We start from the raw sequence: 20,714 nt of genomic DNA, 5'->3' as shown, positions 1-20,714 counted from the left end.
CTTGAAAAGATGTCCAAATATTTTGAAAGTATGCGTCATTACTGGTGTTCTTTGCCTTTGTTACAGATGTAGCCGAGTGTTTCGTTAATTAAATTATGAAATTATGAGATCGAAAATTAGTTTATTTATTATACGCGCCGTCGAATTTAGATATTTATCTACAGGGCTAAGTCTTTTAGACCCAAAGGGAAAATAGAGTTTTCTACAGATGAAACATTTTTAATCCTACAGCTTCCAAATACGATTTATGTATAGGTTTAAACCAATAAATATCAAAAACGACAAAAATGAAATTAAAAAAGGCATAAAAAAGGAAAAAAATTAAAAGACAAAAAAAAATTAATAAATAATTTAATAATGAAGTGTGTACCAATTTTTCTGTCTTAGAGCTGATCTTTGGTGCCTCTGGTGTAACTGCCGTGGGTGAATCTGATGACTTATCAAAACCTGTTTATAAAATGCCAGCAGAAGCAAATAGTTTAAATTCATTTAGAGGCTACCATTAGACAGCAGCCATAGAATATCAATAGGCATGCAGAAATAGGTGAGCTACGTTACTTACTCTCTGTGGTCTTAACTAGAATATGAGAAGTTGTAGAACCTTGGATAAATTCTCCTTGAGGAGTAGTGACATCAGTTGCTACAGCCTTTTTGGTAGATCCATCAGTTGAAGAGGCCTCGGTTTTCGCCGCCTGTGTAGTAGGCTGATATAGGATACAACTAGAACTACAACTGGCATTGCATCCCCCTTTACTCAAACATTTAATTTGGCACTCTTTTGCGTTGCATATTTGCCTGCAGCTTGTTCCATTGCAAGTAAGACGGCATGAACTCTGAGCATTGCAAAACTGTGTACAACTTCGCCCACTGCAAATTAGATTACAAGCGCCAGAATTGCAATTCTGTTGACATGTCTGTCCACTGCATGTCAAATTGCAAAACTTGGCAGAGTTGCAGCTCTAGAAGCAGGTGCTTTTGTGGCATACTTGACTGCATTCATCTTTTTTAACACAATTTTGGGTGCATCTGTTTTTTTCTTCGTAGTCACATGTCATGCTTTTTACATTCGTAGCTCTTATGACAATTACTGCAATAAAAAAGTGAGATAAAATTAACAGATAAAAAATGATTAAAAAAAATCGTTTCCAACGTATTTTGATCTAATATTAGACTTGCTGATTATTTGTTTGGAATCCCTCGGTACCAAAAATTAGTATTTTCTTCGGGTTACTTTTTCCTTTAGCAAAGATTCCTCAACGTGAGCAGCAAATGGTTTAACCGTAAATAATAAATAACATTCGGCCGAATTTTAAAACTCCGTTTTGCTGCATATGGAAATATCCTCCTGGTAGAAGAATGGCGGGTCAATTTCGTCAGCTGTTAGAAAGTGATTCCTTAACTAAATAATCATGATCATCTCGCCATTAAAACTGCGGCATTAAAAGGTCATAATGAGCTGGAGATTTTCCAAATTAATTTGCGCAAAATTAATGTAATAAAATAGACTTTCCTCTTTCTTTAGTCTTTGGAGACAGAAAATTGTTGCTTTTGTTTTGTTGTTGCTGTTGTCGTTATTGTTTTTTTTTTCTAAGTCTTGGCTAGTACAGTAGCTGCAAATTTTAGCCACAGTTAACTGAATGCAAGAACCTCGTGGGGAGAAGAAGTTTCCCTGTGGTCTACACTCCTTTATTAAAACTCCCTTAGCAGCCCTTATATAAAGAAAAACAAAATCGATATTATAATTTTTTTTTCCTGTGAAAAGTTTTTCAAATATAGAATTATTCAGAACTTGTGGAATAGTGTTAAATCAAGTTATCAGTTGAAAATACGGCTTGCTTTTCCCAGGTGGACGCAAAATTGAAAACAAATCTTTTCTGGCTAAATGGAAGAAATATTTAATTAACCGTAAAGCTTTCGATGCAGGAGTCCTATGTTTACTTTTTAAAAGTGAATTTAAATTATCCATCGAACTAGCTTCTAAGCCATGACGTCTTTTTTTTTTTTTTTTTTTTTTTTTAACTCAGAAACGAGAAGAAAATATCCCGATCAACATTTTTCCACTAAAAATTGAAATATCTGTAAAAGTTATCTTCTGCGTTTGTTTTTTTCCTCTCTTAGTTATAGTGTGACTAGATTGCTAAAAAACTGAGCACTTTCGAAACCAGGTGGTCATTCAGTTTGCTCCTCGAAGTGAAATAGGTCGTTGGTCTCAGACATACAGAGAAATTTACGAAATATTTCGTGAAAAATAACGGAAAGAAGAAAAAATGCGTTATTTCATACTCAATGCCTACATACTAACTTTGGCTCAAAATGATTTAAAGAAAGACGAAAACCGTTAATGTTTCACTCGCATCAACACAGCTTAGCAAGCTCGAAACTGTCGCGAAAAAAAAAAGTTTGCTCAAACCCAGGTTGTAGCATTCACTCTAGGCACGAAGTGATAGAACTTATAACACTTACAACGTATAATCACGCTTAACACTTACCTAGTGTGACGAGAAACATAATGGCTCCCATCGATTTTCTGACATCAGTTTTCATAATTGTTAAATCCCTTACCGCTTCAATGGTTATTTGTTTATATATCGGCGACGTCGCTGGTTTCTTTGCTTTTAATGATTCCCCGAGATCGCTACTTTTTTGTTTTTGTTTTCCTTTTTTGAGCCTCTTTAACATATATATAACAAAATTCAAATGCTATTTTGAACGCGTGGAAAAAGACATGCTCGGAATATGTCGCCGAAGGCGGAAAATGTAGGAACTGTATTAAATTAATATTCACGAAACTTAAATGTCAATTGACATCATGCCATTTGGTAAAGGAACTGACAAAAATTAAAGAAGAGATTGAAAAAAGGATTTGTCTTTAATAAACCGCTTTTGTCTTTTGAGTTTAGCAAGTAGATCTCCTTTAAACTGACTTTTTTGTGTTTTGTTTTTTGTTTTTTACTTTTTTCGTTTTTTGTTTCAAATAAACCAGGGATTCTAGTATGCAGTATAATAAGACAATCAGGAACAAAAATTGCAAGGTCACATTGTGAATCTATATCAAATATAATTCCTAGACTGATTTTAAAAAAGAGGTTGTAAGTTTTTCTCTTTTTATAAACCGAAAATAAATTGCTTGGACATAAGAATTGGATGAAGAAAAACATCTAGTACAATAATTAAAAAAAAAAAAAGGAAGCCTTCGTTGATGAACATGTTTGGCTTTACCATATCATTGCTGTCATATACTATTGTCAAACTATTAATTGACTGTGAATATATAAAAATCATATGTGAACTGCGATCAAAGACGTGGATATGAAAGTGATCTTCGCAGTAATGGACACTTCTTGAGCAGTAGTGAAAATAAGTCCTAAAAAAAATAGGACCTGTACTGCTAAAATAATGTTTAATAAACTAATATTAATATGAATTAACCTTTTACGAGCGGTATCAAGAGAGCATTTCCACAAAAGGAAACAAACTGTTATTAAATTAAGATCATGTGCTTAACATCAGTTTTCTTCATGGTAGGCTAAGGATTTTGTTTCCACCTGAAACGAAGTAGATGTCCAGCAAAATAGCAGCTTGCAGGTTAGTTGAACATTCTTTACTGACTCTCGGTAGTTTTGGTAATATTACTGCGAGGATCGCTTTCATATTCATATCATATTATTGGCTATCAACTTTTGCGGCAATCAACTGATAAAAGTAAAGATGAGATACGTAAGACGCGCGCGAGACGGTCAAACAACGAGTCCCGCTATTAGTGCAATAGTTTATCTGACCGATTTTCGCTTTTATTGGCCTCACTCCAGATCAAAGTTACAATTCCTGTACTTATATCAATATCCAAAATTTTACCTATCGGATTTGTAATACAACATTATTTTACGTGCCCATTCTAGGATCCATTTTATGATGATTTCCTAATATGTTTTGTGGCTCAAGGGTTTCTAGAAGTCAAGTGCGAAAAGAGCGTTTAAGAATACATATTTTAAAGCAAATGGGGTAACCCACCAAGCACATAAAATGCTAAACTTCCGTTTCTATTCCCTTGTAGAGTAAATCAATCCAGATGGCGAGGATCCGTAATTAAGAGAACACATGATGAAATGAGCAATGTTAAAGGGCCAAGCTCAACCAGGGTGCATTGCAGGGGTTGTGGCCATCTTCAGCATTTTCTGTATTATTCGCCTGAGCCTTTGCATTCGTGATCAAGAACCGGCTCTTTTAAACCTCAAAAAGTGTCTTTTATTGTCTATTATCTATTTGCTACAAAAATAAGGAATTTTGGAGGCAAGTCAAACAGCACTTCGGCACTTGGGAGACCAACAGAAGGAGAAACGTAAACAATCGATTGCAAGCCTAATACCATGTAAGTTTTTGAGTGACATTTCTCTCCCAGTGAGATCAAATTTAGCAATACATTTATGTAAAATTCCATCTTGGTATCCTATAATCTTTAAGCGTATTTTGAACCACTTTATGTTTTGATTAAATTTGAAGCCTGACGAATTTAATCATAGAGAGACGTCACACTTCTCTTTCAACGAATCCTTTCTTTGCACCTGAGGTATGATACGAATAAACATTTAAGTATTGAAAGATCTTCGTCTCTCTGTGATGCGGTTAGAAGTCAACTGTCGATTCCCTGATAAACATCTTTCTTCCGAGCACTTTTGCGTCCAAGAATATAAATTCTGATTCTGATATTTCAACCGTGGATAATGTTCGTATCGTGGTACAATTTACAGAATGTGGCTGTTTACTCGCATTAAAAATTTTACCACTTTGTCTTTGGTTCTGTTCCACAGACGAAAAAAGTCGTTATCATACCTCTTTCTAAGTAGGGGTTTAGTTTTGCTCTGAGTGTTATTACCCTTTTTCTATTTTTGCAATTTAAAAAAAAAATATATATATATATATGTTATTTGCCGGCTTGGAGGTCCGTATGGTGAAAAACTGTGACCGAGGTCTTGAAAATACTGCCCGAGGCCGTAGGCCGAGGGCAGTATTTTCAAGACCGAGGTCACAGTTTTTCACCATACGGACCGACCCTTAGCCGGTAAATAACATATTTATTGTTTTTTAAACTTGACGAAATTCTTTCCAAAAGAACCCGAATGATTTAGGGCAGTAAATACGGCAAGATCTTCCATAAACTGAACAATTTTTGAGTGAGTAAATGGTAGTTAAAATAGCGGTGATGCAAATTAAAGAGAGATGCTTCAGCGAAACATTTTCATTTCCGTAACGATAAAGATGATTTAAAAGGCTTCCAAACAAACTTTGAAACATTATTTTTACAAGTATCTGCCACAATCTGACACCTGTCAATTAGAGAGCGCGTAAGAAAAAAAAAGCGCAAGAAGATTTGAAAAACAACGGAACTAGTTTGGCAAGGACTGTCACGACAATGTTTTCTTCAAAAACAATCAATAATATAACGGAAAGTATTATTCACTCTCATCGACGATTCATTCATGTACGAAGATTTACCTCTGTTCATTAAGTAAACGGCGAGGAAAGTAATTGTGAGTAAATTCAAATTTTTTATTTTGAAGTTGTGAGAGTTTGCGCGTTTGTTTGCTGCAACGGCGTGTGTAAATCTGGTCTTTCCTCCACAAAAACTGAATTCGAACGGCACACTCCAACGAGACACAAGGGGATTTAATGCGGCCTTTTCTCAATAAATTCCTTCAGTTTCTGTTGTGCAATTTATGGTCCAAATGTCCAAATTGAACGGACTTTGAAAGACTCACCAAGAGCGTATATTTATTGTCGAACTGAAATTAAAACTTCGCTCGCTCTTTTACTACGAACAAATTGTTTGAGAAAATTCAGACATTAAATGAATGAAAGTTCCATTGTTCAGTTTACCTGTAACCAAATACCTCACGTTTTAACTTTCTAAGTACTTTTTGTGAATGATTAAAATCAATTGCAGACGGTTTTTAGGCCGCTTGTCAACCGACGTAATGACACCATTGCCTATACAAATTCATTCTGAAACCAATATTTTTTTGTCAACTAAATTGATTTGAGAGAGAGAAAGAGAGGATTCATAAGTCGGCTTGAGGTAGTGACCGATGTGTTTGCTTAAAAATACTGCCCAGCGGGCAAAACGAGGTATATTTATGAAAAATGGCAACGATAGTTGAGATGTACACGGCGACTCACGAAAGCGTTACCGTGGCCCGTGGGCAGAGATAGGAAAATACTGACCGGGTAAAGAACCAATCAGATTGCAGGATTCGTTACCGTGCCCTCTAAAAAAACAATAAATATACATATCGGCAAAAACAGCCGCTGTGGTTAAACTTTATGCCTTTCCGTGAGTTTGTGAAGAAAAAAAAAATCGAGTATCAAGTCCCCGGATAATAACATTCACAAAGCCGCTCAAAACGCATTGGTTGAGTCTGGCCCCTTTAAAGAGTATCGAGCTATCAATCATAAAACATTTCTAATTCTATAAACGACTGTTTCATAACGACTTTTTTACCATAAGTGATCATAACCGTGATATATACATTACACAAGTCGGTAATAAAATAATGTTGGTTGTTCAGTAAAGGCGGGATCAAAGGGCTGAACATCAATTCTTCTCACTTTTGCCGCGTCCCTTTAATAACCTGGGATATTCTCTTGTCAGATTTTAGGCCAGTTTTGGCTGGTAAGATGATGTTCAACTTCCTTTTTAACCGTTCTTTTATCTACGAAAGTAAAAAAAATATATTATAACAATAAAAAAGAAGAGAGAAAAATGAACTACCTCAATTTATGTACTTTTTTTTGTTTTCATCATTTTGTCTCTATAAAATATATGTTGCCAGTCGTCTTTTCTTAGTTCTGAGACGCTGAGTTTAAGTCAGGAAAGAGAAGCGCTGGTAAAATAGATGTGACAATGATGAGTATAGTATATGATAATAATACTCGTAATAATAATAATTATAATGATAATGATAAATCCATTTACGCCCAAATTGTCAGTTACCTGAGTGTTTCGCACACAGTGAAAAAGAAACATCAGGAATCCCTGTAAAACAAAATTTGTAAACGTGAGCTGTAATTACAGTTGATATCTTAAATATATTTTTTTGTGCTTTTCCTTTGCTAGGGTAACACTTTTCAACGCCTACTTGATGGAAAATAGAGATGGTTGTGTTTACCCGAGTCGAACTTAAGACCGTATGTATGTAGGCGCAAATTTTGTCTTCCGAGGAAAGGAGACCAAAAAGCCACGTAAAGCCTAATAAGGGAGTCATCATCGCGCATGTCTTGATGCAAAGTCTGCAGAGTAAACGTAAAACAACTCAATTCTTTAAAAACTAGGTGAATAGAATATTCAATCAGAAATCGATGAAAAACGTAAATTCTAAATATAATTTGTTTGTTTCTTTTTTCGTTTGGCTGTTTGCTTAATTCTTGTTTAACCTTCTGATAATTTCATCTCATACCGTAACTGATGATTTTCCCCAGTAGAATGCATTCTGATCATTTCTCTGATGACTCTTGCCAGGACTAACACATTAATCTAGATAAAGAATATGGACTACGTCACTTTGTTAGCATTTAGTTGGACCCCTTGCCATTTTTTCGGGAATGTGTAGACATTTGTTACTGACAAGCTTAATAACTATCACGAGACTGTTATCGGCATCGACGTTTCTTCCTTTTGCGCGGACTTCATCGTTAGATTCAGGGGAGTTTGCAAGAATGTGAAATGCCCACTTACGAGAGCTAATTGGTTAGTTTCCACCTGTTAGTATCGGTTAAAAAAGGTTAAAGAATACAAGGTTTTTGAATATATCTACAACTATTTAATACAAATTCCTTTGATACTCATAAACATGCTACTTACGATTTCCACCGCCAAAACAAAGGAAGCAAAATTCAAAATCAGATGGTTAGCCTGGGACAACCAACAGCTTGCAAGTAACAAATTTGAGCATTAGTCATAAAAGCTTCAGCCTATGCTCGGCTTCGTTGAGCCGGCGACGTATTCTATGTCATGAATAATCACCTAGAGTAGTTGAAATAAAGATTTTCAGAAGTTCAATGCTTACTATTTCTCGCTGACAAAGCTATGAATACCATCTTTTGCTGAGGCAATTATCAGGGAGATGCTGACCATAAATGCATAATAAAAGATATCACTCAAATTAAACTTTCGTTTGATAGTGGAAAGGAACTTCAAAAAACTCACTCCAGGAAAAAAAGTGATAGATAACCGTTCTTCCATCGAAATTGTACACCTTCACAACGAAGAAGTAGAGAAAAATTCCCTCGATCAGCATCCAACAGAAAGCTGCCATAAGGAAGTAAAGCATTAAGGCAGCTACTGCAACACATACACCCTATGGATCGAGAAGTACCTGGGTTTTTAGGAACTAACTAACTTTTAACGACAAAGTGCAGAAACAAATAAGATCAACCATCAAGATAATATACATCTATAACGATGATACAAATAAAAAAAGAAATGAAATAATAATTTTACAAAACTTTCTCGCGTTGTGCAACCGTATTGTTTTCTTCATGCTGAGGCAATCATTTGCAGGGAATGGATAATGCAGTGGCGATTTTAGTTGGTCTTAAAACGAAGTGCTTACCTCGTCTCCTTTAGCATTAATACCAGCCAGAAAAATAATCTGACCAGTTCCCAGAGAAGCAGCGAGACTCAGCCTTACTTGGGAGAGGGGTTGACACACTTCGCTGTAGATAAAAGAAATGCAAAAAAGCAACCGCTGATACATTTTTTTAGAAGAAAAGGCAATGAAATAGTCTATTTTTGGAAGGATTCGGAGTAATACGTTAGGAATGCTATAAAACAAATTCCCCTACGTGAAAGAGCATAGGAAATTATTGTAAGAATTATTCCGATTATGGACAGGGTCAGTCCAACGTAGGTAAGAGTCGTCAGAATCTTCTCATCAGTTTTTGTGATCGGTGACATAGCCTGCAAATAGACAAAAATGCAATGGCAACAATGATGACCACAGTGGTGGCGATTGAGTGGGTTGTGGCCTCACAGATTCGGATTGTAAAGATTTGTCTGCAGTTGTGGTTAAGGACAATGATGGTGCAGCTGACATCGATGCAAATAACGCCAAAAACAAAAAAAAAAACATTACTGAAGAAATGTTCTCAGAAACAACTTTTTTCCCATACGGTTTATTTATACTACATTTTAATTTCAATTTATATTCATTAAAATAAATTAGTTCAATTGTTTTCTTATCTCTAAAATTGTCTTCCTGCGTCTTACAATTTTATCCTGATTGTCAGAAACTCCATAAGTTCCGCTATGAGAGCAGTTTTAAGTGTACCAAACGTGAACACATAGGTAACATTCGCATTACGGTTAATGAGCACTTTTTGCGTGCCTTTTACCTAGTTCAATTTTAAAAATAAAGACTACTTTTGTTTTTCCTTAGGGAATTTCGCAAATGTAAGCCAATTTCTCAGAGCCATTGGTGCCACAAAATAGGCCCTGGTCGCCATTTATAAACGGCTTGCATATATGAGCCACAGTTCCCTTACACTTTGGCTCTCCTGCCCATTCAGACATATTCACCAGTTTTCCATTCACCCAAGTCCAATTTTCGCCTTTTTTTTCTAAGCCAAGTACCATGCATCACAATGATGATAATTTTGACGAGCCCAATCACGTGGAGAACAGCAGGACTCAATGCTGCGATTTTGAATCTCGCTAAGGACGAAGTTCCCTTCTTCTTCGGTTTCAATGGAAACTAGGTCTCCTCCTTGACTTTGGGAGATGTCTCTGTCCGTTGTCAAATTGCTCCTTTATTCGTAAATATATACCAAGAGTTTCGAAAAGAAATATTTGGGCATTCTATGAAATAAAAACAATGATGATAAAAATAAAAATGACCACAATGATGGTAGAAAAAGGAAAATCACAAGGACAATCAAGGATACAATAGCCAATAGATCGGCGTGTCTTTATTGATGTTATAATTATTGGCGTTATGATCATCAATATTAATTTCTCACTGGCATTATAATTGGCATTATCATTGTTATTGTAAATTCTTTAGCGTTTGTTTATCAGTGTCATTTAAGAACGCGTTCACACTTATGTGTACTCGTTTGAAAACGGATGCTTTTCAATGTGTTTTGGCCTTCCGTTTGCAATAAAATACTTAAAAACGGAGGCGTTATCAAATAAAAGAATGGATCCGAAACTCTATCAAAAGTGGAAACGACAGACAAAAACAGAGCCTTTGAAAACAAAGACGTCATAGTGTCATGCAACTTCTTTTTCACGCATCCTGTCTTAAATTCAAAACAAATGTGGCGCACGGACATATTGATATGTGGAGCTTGATATTGTGTGCGATCAAGCATGCAGAGATTGACAGCTAAGTACGTCAAAAACGCTATAAACCTGCTAGCGTGGACCCAAAGAAAACGATGGGTTTTTTTTAAGACGAAAGCGGAGCGTTTTGAAATGCATCAGCTTGGACGGGGTCTAATACATTCTTCTTCATTTCTGCGTCCGCGATATCTGATCTACTGTTTTGAATTATTCACTCTAAATCAGGTTATACGATTTTTGAGTTCATGTTTTGTTTTTTTGCTTTTTTGTATGGTTTGGTTTGTTTATTTGTTTGTTTGTTTTAACATTGTTAGGGTCAAGGTTGACTAAAAGCCTGCACTACCCTCGTTACCTTTCTGAAAAGGGTTCAAAAAATTTAATTCAGAGACAATGTAAGTTATCATAATTTTTAATTGCGTGTTCATCATAAAATTAGTCATCGTCTGCGTAAAAGTTGCGTGAAGTTGTGCATATTGTGCAAGCGCTATCTTAATTTTTGGAAAATTAATCTACAAGAGAAATTTTCATCAAATCGGTTGTGGGAACGTACGTGCCAGCATGCGATGTACTTTATCGGTTGGAAGTTTTTTTACCTTGCGCCATTTCACAAATGAAGGCCCTGCTATCTCCCCTAGCGATAACGTCGTGGCCTCCATTCTTAGTTATTTCCGCATGACTTTCGCTAACTGTTGCAACAAAGTCTCGCCTTTTCAAAGTATCTAGTTGTTTTCCACTTTTCCAAGTCCAAGCCCTGCCTTTCTTCTCTAAACCAATGTGCCACGCACCAGTATTCCAAAAAGAACGTTTTTTAATTTCATGATTGAAAAACTGCCATTCTTCTTCGATTTCGATAGAAACAAAGTCACCTCCCTGATGTTTGCAGACTTTCCTATTATTCTGCTAACTTCTTCCCCATTTCAAAAATATGTACCAGGAATTATTGAAGCATGTGTCCTGGCATTCTACGACAAAATAAATAAATGAATAAATACACCAAAATATTTAGATTATATTGATGATAAAAATAGTGTTAGTGTTGATGATGATAATAAACTTTGATGTTTTGTCTCAACTCGCGTTTAAAATCACAAGCTGATTGATGTATTTTCAATTGGCAATCAATAACTAATAATTCTTATAGATCAGTCGGAATTTCCCCTTTTCTAAGTTCTGGCTCAGGTACGTAAATGTTCAAATTGGCGCTGTCTCACCTGTTCCTTCCCATTGCATCATTAGAGTGACAACGACTGCAGAAGAGAAATAAACATGTGCATTGACCTGTTGTGGCAATAATATCATTTGAAACAAATAGAAAAAAGGTTTCTCGATTTCAAGTCAAACCATTACTAATAAATTAATTAAGGTGAGCGGATGGACTCTTACAAGTCTGGCAAGACAGGCCGATCTCTCCTGCTCGGGCAGCCAATTAGAACATAGGAAATGTTGAAAGGATTCTCTGATGTCTAGCCCATACAAAGAAATTGCGATAAGAGAAGCTTGAAAAAAAAGTGTCCGGCTTCAAGGTGCTTCAAGGGAATATTAGTGAGAATTGGAGTTCATTAGAGCCAGTTTCGCCCCAAAACAGTCTGGATGGATTAAAAAATTAACTAAACGTTTTTAAGCTTAACTGAATCCGAGGTTCATCAATTAAAATTTTGAAGCCATACATTAATTCATTAAAAAATAAAATGATCGCATTCGACGAATGATGGCATACTCTGCTACAGCCATGAGATCGAGGCAAAATATAAACAGTGTAATATACATTTTTTCTTTGTCTACGTAGAGTGGAATTCGTTTATTTCTACGAGGTCTTGGTGTCTGCTTTAGAAAAACCCATTTTACAAAGCAAGAAAAGTAACAAAGAATAACAATAATAAATAAAATTAGAAGAAGAAGTCTCTTAATCAAAAAGAAAACTAATCGACAAACCTGCCACATGTCTATATCTACAGCTGACGGTATTCCTCGTGCAAAACTTTCTTCTGTATATCACACTCAATGTTTTCTTTGAAGCATGGCTCTCTAAATGAGCTCGAACGAAACTTCCTTTTTGTTTAGCAAAATACTTTTCATTTCGTCTGCTGAAATTTCTTTCGTATTTTATTCATCGAACACCGAATTTGTTTGGCGCCCAATAGATTTCTTTGTATTTCCACGGTGACATCCTGTGAAGGTAGCTTCAGAGGATAGTGACTGGGCTTTTGTGTTTCTTCGAAGCCAAATATCGGTGCTATAAACTGTTTTGCTGACCTTCGGGACAGAGCACCAATTATGACGACTTCATTTTTAAAACTGCATTATGTCAAATTCTTTCAAACATTTGCATTGTATTGAGGCTAAAATAAAATTTAAAAACACACTTACACACGTCGCCTGCATAATTTTTTTACTTTATACCTTACTTATTCATTCATTTGTTCTCAATTTAAACGTGTTTTGTTATTAAGAAGCTGAATAAGCTCCAACTGACATATTCCTTTCAGGTTTAATTTTGCCATGGGCCACTGGCTGCCCCGCAACCTCAATTTCTTCATCATAGCATTTACTACTAATTTTACATTCACGAAGCATAACCAATCGATGTAGTAAGGCTTGTACTTACTCAGCAAACAAAGAGCTGTGACAATTTTTACCGGATTGAAGCCCTTTCATCGCATCATTCAACATGAGATTCCGTTAGCAGCTGTCAGTTTGTTTTGATTCGCGAATTACTGGCATCTCTTCTGCTTCAAATGTGTCGATGTATTTCAAACCCCTTTGTAGGAGGCCGAGCGTAGTGCACATCAAAACACTTGATCGTTTCTTGTTGACGTAAGTAAAATTTACTTTTCCTTCATAAACGCACCATAAGTCTTAAGGATTTTTGGACCAGATGCGGAAAGATGTTTTGCGCAATAAAAACAAAAAAAATTGCGACGAGAAAAAACTTTCATTATTAATTTTACCTTCGTAATAGTGCAGGTGATGTAGCATTACTTAGTCGATTTTTTCAACACTTAAGGACTATTTCATGGGTCAGGTTTGGCGATAGCTGTCGTCTGTGAACTAATTGCTCAAACTAAACTCCTCTCTTTTGCTCATTATTATTATTATTTTTTTAATGTTCATAAATGAGATGTATAACTTAATTAAACGACGAACTTCGTTCTGCGCGGTTGAGATCATACACTTACATGTATTTACAGCGTGATATCTCGTCACAATAACTTAAGAAGGTTAGTAACTAGGTTACTGTGTCCCTGAAACCCTATATATTACTCTTCATCGAAGGTGCTGTACCGAACGTCAATTAAGACGTAGCAATAATGAATTAAAACGACCACTTCAGTTTGAAAATCGCGTAATTTTTTTATGTGATTGTGGCTAGCTGTTCCAGATCTTTTTGCTTCGTATCGAAACCATACACTTCTAGATAGCAAAACAAACTCAAAGATATCCCTTTCACTTATTTGTTCTATTATTAAGGAAAGGATTGACATAATCGAAAGCTGTAATAACCCTGTGGCGGCTGGCCGACGTGCAGCCGTCGCCTGGGTTCCCATACGGGACATCAAGTTTTTCGTACATGCGCGGTCACGGCATACTCAAACGGTGCCACAAGGCCACCGAGTTAAAACCGTTATCTCGTTCAGTTTCTCGATTTTTTTAGTCTTAATATTAAGTTAAAAAATACAACATTTACTGCGAGTTTTCTCAAGGCCTTCGTGAAAGATTTTGGATTAAAGGTTTATAATTTGCATGGTAAGTAACCGCTCGCAGCAACAAACCCAAACCTTGTGACAAGTAGAACATATAACAATATAACCTAACAAGTATTTTTGTTTTCTCAGTTTACATTCTCTTGAATTCTATCCTTGAATTTTTTAAGTCAGAGATTATTTTCTCAATGTTGTTAAATGAACCGTTAAAGAGTAAAAAAAGAAAAAAAGGAAAAAAAACCTAAAGAAAGAAGACACGTGGGGAGATGGGAAGGGGAGGAGTAGGTCAATATACTCGACAACAACAACATGCCAAGCTCGGCATGCGGAAAATATATCGTAACAACGCATAACATCCTCAGCTCCCCTCTGTTTATTATGTAGATTGAAAATCATTCATTTACATCACAGCACCCCAGTGAGATCCTCACGTACGCTTCAAAATTGATCTCGCTCGGGCCGCTACAAAGTTAGCATCGCGTGATTTACAAACTTTTCCTGTGTTCCTGACGTCTTGTGGTCGGTTAAATCCTTAGTACCTGCTTAAAACAAGCATGGCGAAATAATCCATTAATATCGAAAGAAACTGTTTCATTTCGTAATTTTTTTTTTTAACAGAATAGAGCGCGATCCGGAATCATGCAGTGAGAAAAAACAAATTGAATTAAATAGTTATGATATCCCCAAGCTCGAGAAAGTAACTATTTGGTAGCAATTATGGCAAACAAATTATTCCGCTGTGGCGATAATTATGAGCGATGGGGATGAAAAGTTTTCGTGCTCCTCGATATATGTCTGTGCTTGTATTTTGTTGAAGTAATATATCCTTAAAGAATCGCTTCAAAGCGTTGATATCTCGTCTATCCTCTTTTCAACGTAAAAAGAGGATATAAAATAGATGGGCGTGGCTAGGTCTCTCTAGGTATTCCCCTCCCCCCTTTTGAAAGGAGGGGTGAGGCGGGGGTGTCGTCGCTACGAATATCCGGCGCGCGCCCTACGTAAAGTGGCGTTAACTTATATCTAACAGACTTGTAATCATGCGGTGGAGAGGATTATTTAACATTTCAGAAGATTTTGTGTCGTGCACCTTTTTGGAATTCACGCCTATGGCAATGGCTTCATATTGAAAGAAACAAGCAGAAAAAAACAGACAAAAACATAACAGAGCAACATAAAAACTCACTCAAGAGGGTAGTTGGACTTCTCGGACGTCTTAGAATCTCTTCCTGAGGAGATGGGGTTATCGGAGTGAGAGCGGAGGGGAGTTAGTTAAGATAGATTCAAAGATTTTCAGCTCTGCTTGCGTTATACAGTGTTACTCTAACCATTGATGAAAACTCAGAGGGATTCTTCCAAGGGGAAAGTAGTAGATTGTTACACTGCTTTTTAATACAACGATTATAATCCAAACTGATCAAAAATCACTTTCTGACTCGAAAGGGTACAATGTGCCTCGTTATGCGAACGAATATACCAGATTGCTAAAAGATATCATTCATCCACTCGTTTTCAATTATTTATTAATTAATCTGTTGATTTAATTCATTTATTAATTATAAATCATAAAACTCGACTTTTACTTCTGCTATCACAAGAGAACGATTGTATTTGGTATTTTCACAATTAGCTTAGTGTTACCTTGTGTACTCAAAATGTGGATCATCATTAAGTCGTTATTAAGTATTAGTCAACAGTGGTTTAAAGGGAATACAGTAAAATGTGTATTAGTGTTACACAAGTGAGATTTGAATGTACGATACGATTTTAGACAATCGATTCCCATTTTCGTTCTATTGAATCCAGATATCTATGCTAATTTTTTTTTTATTCCAACTCATATTAAGACTACTATTTATCTGCCCACACATCACCGACATTACTGAGATTAACCCGTGAGCTTTTCCTTGTGGAGTTTTCATTTTTTACAAATGGGAAAACGTTATCACCAAAAGTCGTTTAAATTGGATTACTGGTTATTGTATTGTGTTATTCTTTGAAGGACTGCAATTATACTGCCCACACTTCACTTGCATCACTTCAATTAACTTGTAAGCTCTTCCTCGCAGAGTTTCCACGATCTACAGCGGATGGGAAAATGATGTTCATCTTCCTTTTCAATCGCCCTCTAATCTGCAGATGAACAGGCGACCAAATATCAATTTCTGACCCATAAACCTTCTATTAATGTCTAGAAAATTCACAATTCGCCTTATGTACATCCTCGGTTTGATATTCCTCTTACCTGGCCGTTCCGCACACAGTGAAGAAGGAAAATCAGGATTCCCTAGAACAGATAATTATATCAGTATTATACCTCTTGTAATCCGAATGAGAAAGTGATAAAGGTATGATCGTTTGAGATGAAACCGCAATAAAGTGGCGAAAGAATGAATTAGAGCAAGTCGCATATCTTGTAGACCAATAAAGATTGTCTGCTGTTGGGTAAATTATTTTGAATAGGCAATATCATCTGACCAATGTCAAAGAGTCTTAGATAAAAGAGTACTTTGAGCATTTAAGTATGTAAACAGATGACTAAAATTTAGTTATCGGCTGATTTTTATTGAAAGCTTACCTGAGTAGAGTTGAAAATGGTGAAAATGTAGGCAAAAGCTTTGTGTAATGATAACAAAAGTCCAAAAAGCCAGGTGACACCGAGCAGTGGGGTCATCACCGCGCATGTTTTAATGCCAAGTCTGAATAACGACAGCAACATATGATGAGCATCGATAAACCGTTTCTTTCAGTCACGTGAATGAACTTGTTTTTTTCAAAGTCGTATTGCTTCATCGTCGCAGACTAACTAGAGTGGAATCTAGACAAATACTGCTAAACTAAATGCGAAAACAATATGATCACATTACCAGAGGAGCCTGTGTAGAAACCAGTTATTATTTACCTTTCCTATCTGAATTTTATCAAGTTTATCACAATTATCTGATAAATGTTAAATTTATCTATTATTTACCGTATCTGCTGTGTATGGTTGTCTTCCCCCGTGGGTTGCATTAATGTGCTCATCTCCTTTATTACTCGGACAAGTATCAAAATGTTGAGCTGAAAAAAGCAAATAATATAAAGTACATAACCGACAACAGGAAAATTGTCATTCGTCTTGTTGCGAGCGTTTGAAAAAAGAAAAGTCTGAATCTTCATAAAAAATTAAACTCTCTCGCCAACGCACTCCTGCGTCGCTATAATGGGCGAGAGAGAAGCCTGTGCTGCGCCACGCTATTATTTGGTTCACACACAAGGGAATATTAATTGGAGTTGATATTCTCTTGAAAGACGGTAGACGTTTGGTAATGAAAATCTCTAATGATAGGTAGTCCTGGTATAGGAAATAACAATAATATTACCGATAATAGTAATAACAATGATAACAATATTAATGAGGCGTCAATTAATCAGAGACTCACAACTTCAATGAAAGCTACAAATGTGACGAAGATCCAGATCAAGTTGTTTGTTGAGGACAGCCAGCAACTGGAGACGAGTACATAAAAAATGAATGTCCTGAGAATAATCTTCGCAGCACGACACAAATCAAACATAACAACACAATAAAACAAGACAACTCTCAGAGAAAACAAATGGGATGATGATGGAAAACTAAAAAGAGATCTCAGAAGCAGCAATGAATCGTGAAATGCTGATTATTTAAATGAAAAGAGAGGGAGGGTGAAAGAGAGAGAAGAGGAAAAGGAGAGAACAAACTGCAGCTTCATTATTGACTGTTTCTCATACTATTTTTCACTGGTATAGCTTTTAATTCCATCTTTTCCAGCGGCGATGCCTATTGAAATGCTAACCATGATGACGGGTAAACCTAAACATAAGAAGAAGGAAGTTAGCGCGACTCGAGAAGTCATACGTCCAATTTGAGGCGTTTCCGAATCAGTATCTTACAACAATTTACAATAAGTGAAGTATAAATACCCCATGATATGAAATGATACATATGCATCTTGGTGTTGATGTTATAAACTTTCACAACAAACAGAAAGAAATAAATTCCCTCCACCAGCATCCAGCAGAAAGCTACCATCAGGAAATACTGCATGAAAGCTGCTGCTAGGACACAGAGAGCCTGCGAGAGAGAAAAAAGAGTTTTTTTAGGTTTTTCATATTATTTTCTAAAGAATCTTTTAAGCCCCTAAAAAGCAAATAAACCATGAATAGATAAATAAAACACTTACCATATTTTCTGTGGCGTTTATGCCGGCGAGAAAGATTATTTGTCCAGCTCCGAGGGACACAGAAAGACTCAGTCGTATTTGAGTCAGAGGTTGCCATACATCTCTATCGAAATAAGCAAGCAGTAAAAAAAAAACTAACCAACAAACAGGAAAAAAAAATCAAAGACAAGACAGAAACATATCTGACAAGGTATTCTATTAATTTTGTACTGTACTAATTTAGACATCTTACCCGCTCTCGCACGTAAATTTAATTAATCTCTATTACATTTTAATCATCTTTATTCGTTATTATTTTATTTTTTCAATATACCTTTTAATATGATCTATTTTTTTTAGAACTTGTCTGTTCTAAGCCCTAAAAGATTTTAAGTTCGTGCAAAGACTTGGTTTTTTAAGCGTATGGTTACAGTACTTACGTGAGGTAGGAATATAGAATAATTGTCAAAAGAATTGCGAAGATGGAAAGACTCAGTCCAAGGTAGGTAATAATTTCCAGAATAGTTTTGTCTTCCTCTGTGAGCTGTGAAGAGAGATAAGGAGACAGCAAATTTTTTACTTAATCCAACGAAATTCTATTACCAATGCTAAAGGTAAGGTGACAATAAACTCATTACCTCTGGGCTGCCGTTGTAGTCAAGTAAGACAGCAAAATGAGTCAAATGATTGCAGCTGCAAACTGATTCTTCTGAGTTGCTTTTCGATGTAACCATATGGCATCCTTTTCCTGAAAATCTGTCTGAGCTGAAAATAATAAAGTGATAAATAATAATAATAATAATAATAATAATAATAATAATGATGATGATGATCAAAAGAACAATTTAAAAAAACTTATCAGGGCACCGATAGGTTTAATTTCTGTCTTACTTTCACCGACTTCATAACCTCCACACATCGTTGAGTACTTTCGAATTTGGCTTTTCTCCACATCTCCCTGTCACTAATGGATTTGCCTTTGAGTGATCACCGTCAGCACTTTCAAACTGAGGCAAGTGGTATACTAATGATATTGATATTCGGGCTTGGCACAAATCTTAAATAGACTCGTCAAACATTAATACACCCTTACTTAGGTGAAAAAATAAACAAGGAAACAAGCAAGGCTAGAAACACAGAAACAAACAAACACAATGATGCAAACAAACAAATCAATGAACGTATAACTAAAATAAATGGAATGAATCTAAAAGCAATGGATATCTAGATATAGCTATGGAAACAGAAAAAAGAAAAACAGCAACAACAAAATCTCCCAAGAAAAAAAATAACATTCAACAAATCAATGCTTTCATTTAAAGAAGAAAGAGATTAACCTTAAGAAGTCTATTTAGAACGTAAGGAAAGTTTCGATGGCTCATCAAAGTCGAGTGAGAAATTATTGACGGCTAATAGTAAACCCAGAAAAACACCCATTTAAGTATAATATTCATTACATTTTTCTTCATATTTTGAGAAAGAAGAATCAAATACTCCTGGAACAGGAATACATTCCAGCTGTTACCTTTCACTTGAGCCGCTCCAAAACATGCATTTCTTCTCTCCTTCAAGAATCTGTACTCGGAATATAAACATTAAAATCATATACTCGGAATAAATACCACAATGTAAACAATTGATACTGATTTTGATCGTGTTCTTACCTTCAGATTTCTGAACCTTAAGATGACATTCTCTTGTAATTTTTCTGGTTTTGGATCTAAAGCCACGGCAGTTATCCACGAGTCCAAATACCTTCGGAGGATATAGAAAACCAGTATTAAACAGATTTATTTTTTCGATGAAAGGGGCATTTGATTGAGAAACTGTAGGGGGATAACCTCACCTTGTGGCGCCCGTTATAGTTCTGAATGGTTGATCTGTTATTAATACGTCATGGAGATCCTTGTACACGATCCCAACAACCACTGATACTAAAAAAGTAGAAAAAAATTTAAAAAATCAGGCTACATCATCACAACAAGAAATACAAGTTGCCAATGCGGATATCTGAATCATACAGATTATGTAACAAACAAACAAACTTGTATGTATTTGTAGATGTATTTAAAAACGTCAAAAACTTGGAGAGGAATAAAAAATTGTGCTTTGTCACGGCATATCAAAGATTTCAAAACTGATATCGATACAAACCGTTGTTGGCAAGGTTTTTAGAAGAAATATCCAGGCTCGTTTGCAGTTCTTGTTTCCCAAGACAAAAGTCACTAGCATTTTTGCGGTAGGTTTTTTGTATAGCCAACACTGATGAACAAAAAAAATAGAGACAAAATTAAGATTAACACATTTTCGAAGAAATATTTTTCGTGTTGGTCCGAAATTAAGTCATAATCCCAATATGATAATTAGACTTGTTGGAAACCTATGTTCCTTACATAATCTTCTAAAAAGCAAAATCCTCTATAAATCATCAAGGCATCGGAAAGTTGAGGTTTTAACGCTCTTCAGCTTACTAATGACCTAAATAATCGTCCATAATCA

The 20,714-nt window shown here is 35.8% G+C and overlaps 2 protein-coding genes across 2 annotated transcripts; both read right to left on the bottom strand.

Moving 5' to 3' along the window:
- Positions 1-6,599: 6,599 nt before the first annotated feature.
- On the bottom strand, positions 6,600-10,992 carry LOC136280827 (adhesion G-protein coupled receptor D1-like). The gene is made up of 10 exons (XM_066166548.1): positions 10,930-10,992; positions 8,808-8,953; positions 8,607-8,709; positions 8,197-8,351; positions 8,061-8,150; positions 7,856-7,922; positions 7,452-7,528; positions 7,164-7,284; positions 6,989-7,030; positions 6,600-6,707 (listed from the first exon to the last, which is right to left on the bottom strand). The coding sequence occupies exons 1-10, from the start codon at positions 10,990-10,992 to the stop codon at positions 6,600-6,602; spliced, it is 972 nt and encodes a 323-aa protein (XP_066022645.1).
- A 4,943-nt stretch (positions 10,993-15,935) lies between these two features.
- On the bottom strand, positions 15,936-20,079 carry LOC131786362 (adhesion G-protein coupled receptor D1-like). The gene is made up of 13 exons (XM_066167812.1): positions 20,062-20,079; positions 19,880-19,970; positions 19,741-19,790; positions 18,854-18,980; positions 18,656-18,759; positions 18,237-18,339; positions 17,977-18,127; positions 17,785-17,866; positions 17,457-17,523; positions 17,006-17,094; positions 16,613-16,733; positions 16,280-16,321; positions 15,936-16,167 (listed from the first exon to the last, which is right to left on the bottom strand). The coding sequence occupies exons 3-13, from the start codon at positions 19,764-19,766 to the stop codon at positions 16,075-16,077; spliced, it is 1,005 nt and encodes a 334-aa protein (XP_066023909.1). The 5' UTR covers positions 19,767-19,790; positions 19,880-19,970; positions 20,062-20,079; the 3' UTR covers positions 15,936-16,074.
- Positions 20,080-20,714: the final 635 nt, after the last annotated feature.

Source organism: Pocillopora verrucosa, chromosome 5 (genome assembly GCF_036669915.1).
Source record: "Pocillopora verrucosa isolate sample1 chromosome 5, ASM3666991v2, whole genome shotgun sequence".
In the NCBI taxonomy this organism is placed as follows: domain Eukaryota; kingdom Metazoa; phylum Cnidaria; class Anthozoa; order Scleractinia; family Pocilloporidae; genus Pocillopora; species Pocillopora verrucosa.
The sequence above is the reverse complement of the archived record's forward strand: the minus strand, read 5'-3'. Positions and strand labels throughout refer to the sequence as shown.

Coding starts and splice junctions, on each gene's coding strand:
- LOC131786362 (XM_066167812.1), bottom strand. CDS start 19,766: ATGTTTTGGAGCGGCTCAAGTGAAAG. Junction 18,981..19,740: donor TGGAGCGGCTCAAGTGAAAG/GTAACAGCTGGA, acceptor TATTATTTTCAG/CTCAGACAGATTTTCAGGAA. Junction 17,867..17,976: donor GTATCATTTCATATCATGGG/GTATTTATACTT, acceptor TCTTATGTTTAG/GTTTACCCGTCATCATGGTT.
- LOC136280827 (XM_066166548.1), bottom strand. CDS start 10,992: ATGGAGGCCACGACGTTATCGCTAGGGGAGATAGCAGGGCCTTCATTT. Junction 8,352..8,606: donor TTAATGCTAAAGGAGACGAG/GTAAGCACTTCG, acceptor CTCGATCCATAG/GGTGTATGTGTTGCAGTAGC. Junction 7,285..7,451: donor GGGGAAAATCATCAGTTACG/GTATGAGATGAA, acceptor TTTACTCTGCAG/ACTTTGCATCAAGACATGCG.